Source organism: Mandrillus leucophaeus, unplaced genomic scaffold (assembly GCF_000951045.1).
Source record: "Mandrillus leucophaeus isolate KB7577 unplaced genomic scaffold, Mleu.le_1.0 Scaffold260, whole genome shotgun sequence".
Lineage (NCBI taxonomy): Eukaryota > Metazoa > Chordata > Mammalia > Primates > Cercopithecidae > Mandrillus > Mandrillus leucophaeus.
This window is the reverse complement of record NW_012102699.1, coordinates 3,027,142-3,028,093: the sequence shown is the minus strand read 5'-3', so window position 1 is coordinate 3,028,093 and position 952 is coordinate 3,027,142. Positions and strand designations below refer to the sequence as shown.

The 952-nt window shown below is 57.0% G+C and overlaps 1 protein-coding gene across 1 annotated transcript in view; it reads left to right on the top strand.

The window, feature by feature from the left end:
* Positions 1-668: 668 nt before the first annotated feature.
* PCSK5 (proprotein convertase subtilisin/kexin type 5) overlaps positions 669-952 on the top strand; it is a 485,048-nt gene continuing 484,764 nt past the window's right edge. Inside the window, exon 1 of the mRNA XM_011984097.1 lies at positions 669-897. Coding sequence (XP_011839487.1) covers positions 669-897 — 229 coding nt within the window. The remainder of the gene's footprint in view (positions 898-952) is intronic.

The following is a 952-nucleotide window of genomic DNA, read 5'->3' as shown; positions in this document are numbered from 1 at the left end:
CCCAACATGTCCATCCACTGGCATACGAAATATTCATAGAAACATCTTTCCTCACTTCCAAGGCCGGAATTTTACTCTCCCCTGGCGTTGCCTAGTATCGGATGCGCAGATTTCGAAAGCGAGCAGGCAACAGACTTGGCTTTCGAGCCACCGTGGTTGGCTTCTCTAGGAGTCGATGCGACTTACTGTCCTGTGTGGTAACTTCTCCCGGGAGCAGAATGTGTAAAATAAACAGTTGCTGAAAAGCATGAAGAATTAACGAAGTGAAAATCTCGAGCTATTTGTTCGGCAATTGACACGCAAGTGACCTGCTTAAATGCCTAGTTATTTAAGGACGTTTAGAACGAGGATGAATGAATCTTCAGGGCGCTTACTTCGCACCGGCGTGTAAATTTCTTTAGTCTTTCGGGAAGTGGCGGTAAATTCATACAAATCCAGCAGGGAGGGGAGAAAAGAGGGTAAAACCACGATCTCGGGGCGCTCTTCTCAGTTCTTTGGAAAGACTTGCCTTTGCTGCCCGGAACCCTGGAGGTTACAGCTGGGAGAACCCGGAGGCGCTAGGACCTGGTCGGCGCCTGGCTGCGGCCGCTTTCAAGAGGGCGGAGGAGGGAGAGGAGGAGGGGGATGTGGGAAAGGAGGGGTGTTAAGGGGGGCGGGGGAAGTCATTTATGCAGAGCAGGAGCTGCTGCCATTGCCACTCAGAATCCCCGCGCGCTGCTCAGAGCCGGAGGGAGCGCTGGGAGCGAGCAAGCGAGCGCTCGGAGCCCGAACGTGCGGAGGGAAGAAGGAGGGCGGGCGAGGGAGGCTCGGGGAGGGAGGAGCGCGGGGGGGAGGAGGAGGCAGAGGAGGAGGTGGAGGAGGAGGAGGAGGAGGACCGCGCTGCCGGCGGAATGGGAAGTTTGACAAATCGCTCCAGAGGCCGGAGGAGGAGGGGGCGGGGAGGAGCGGCGGC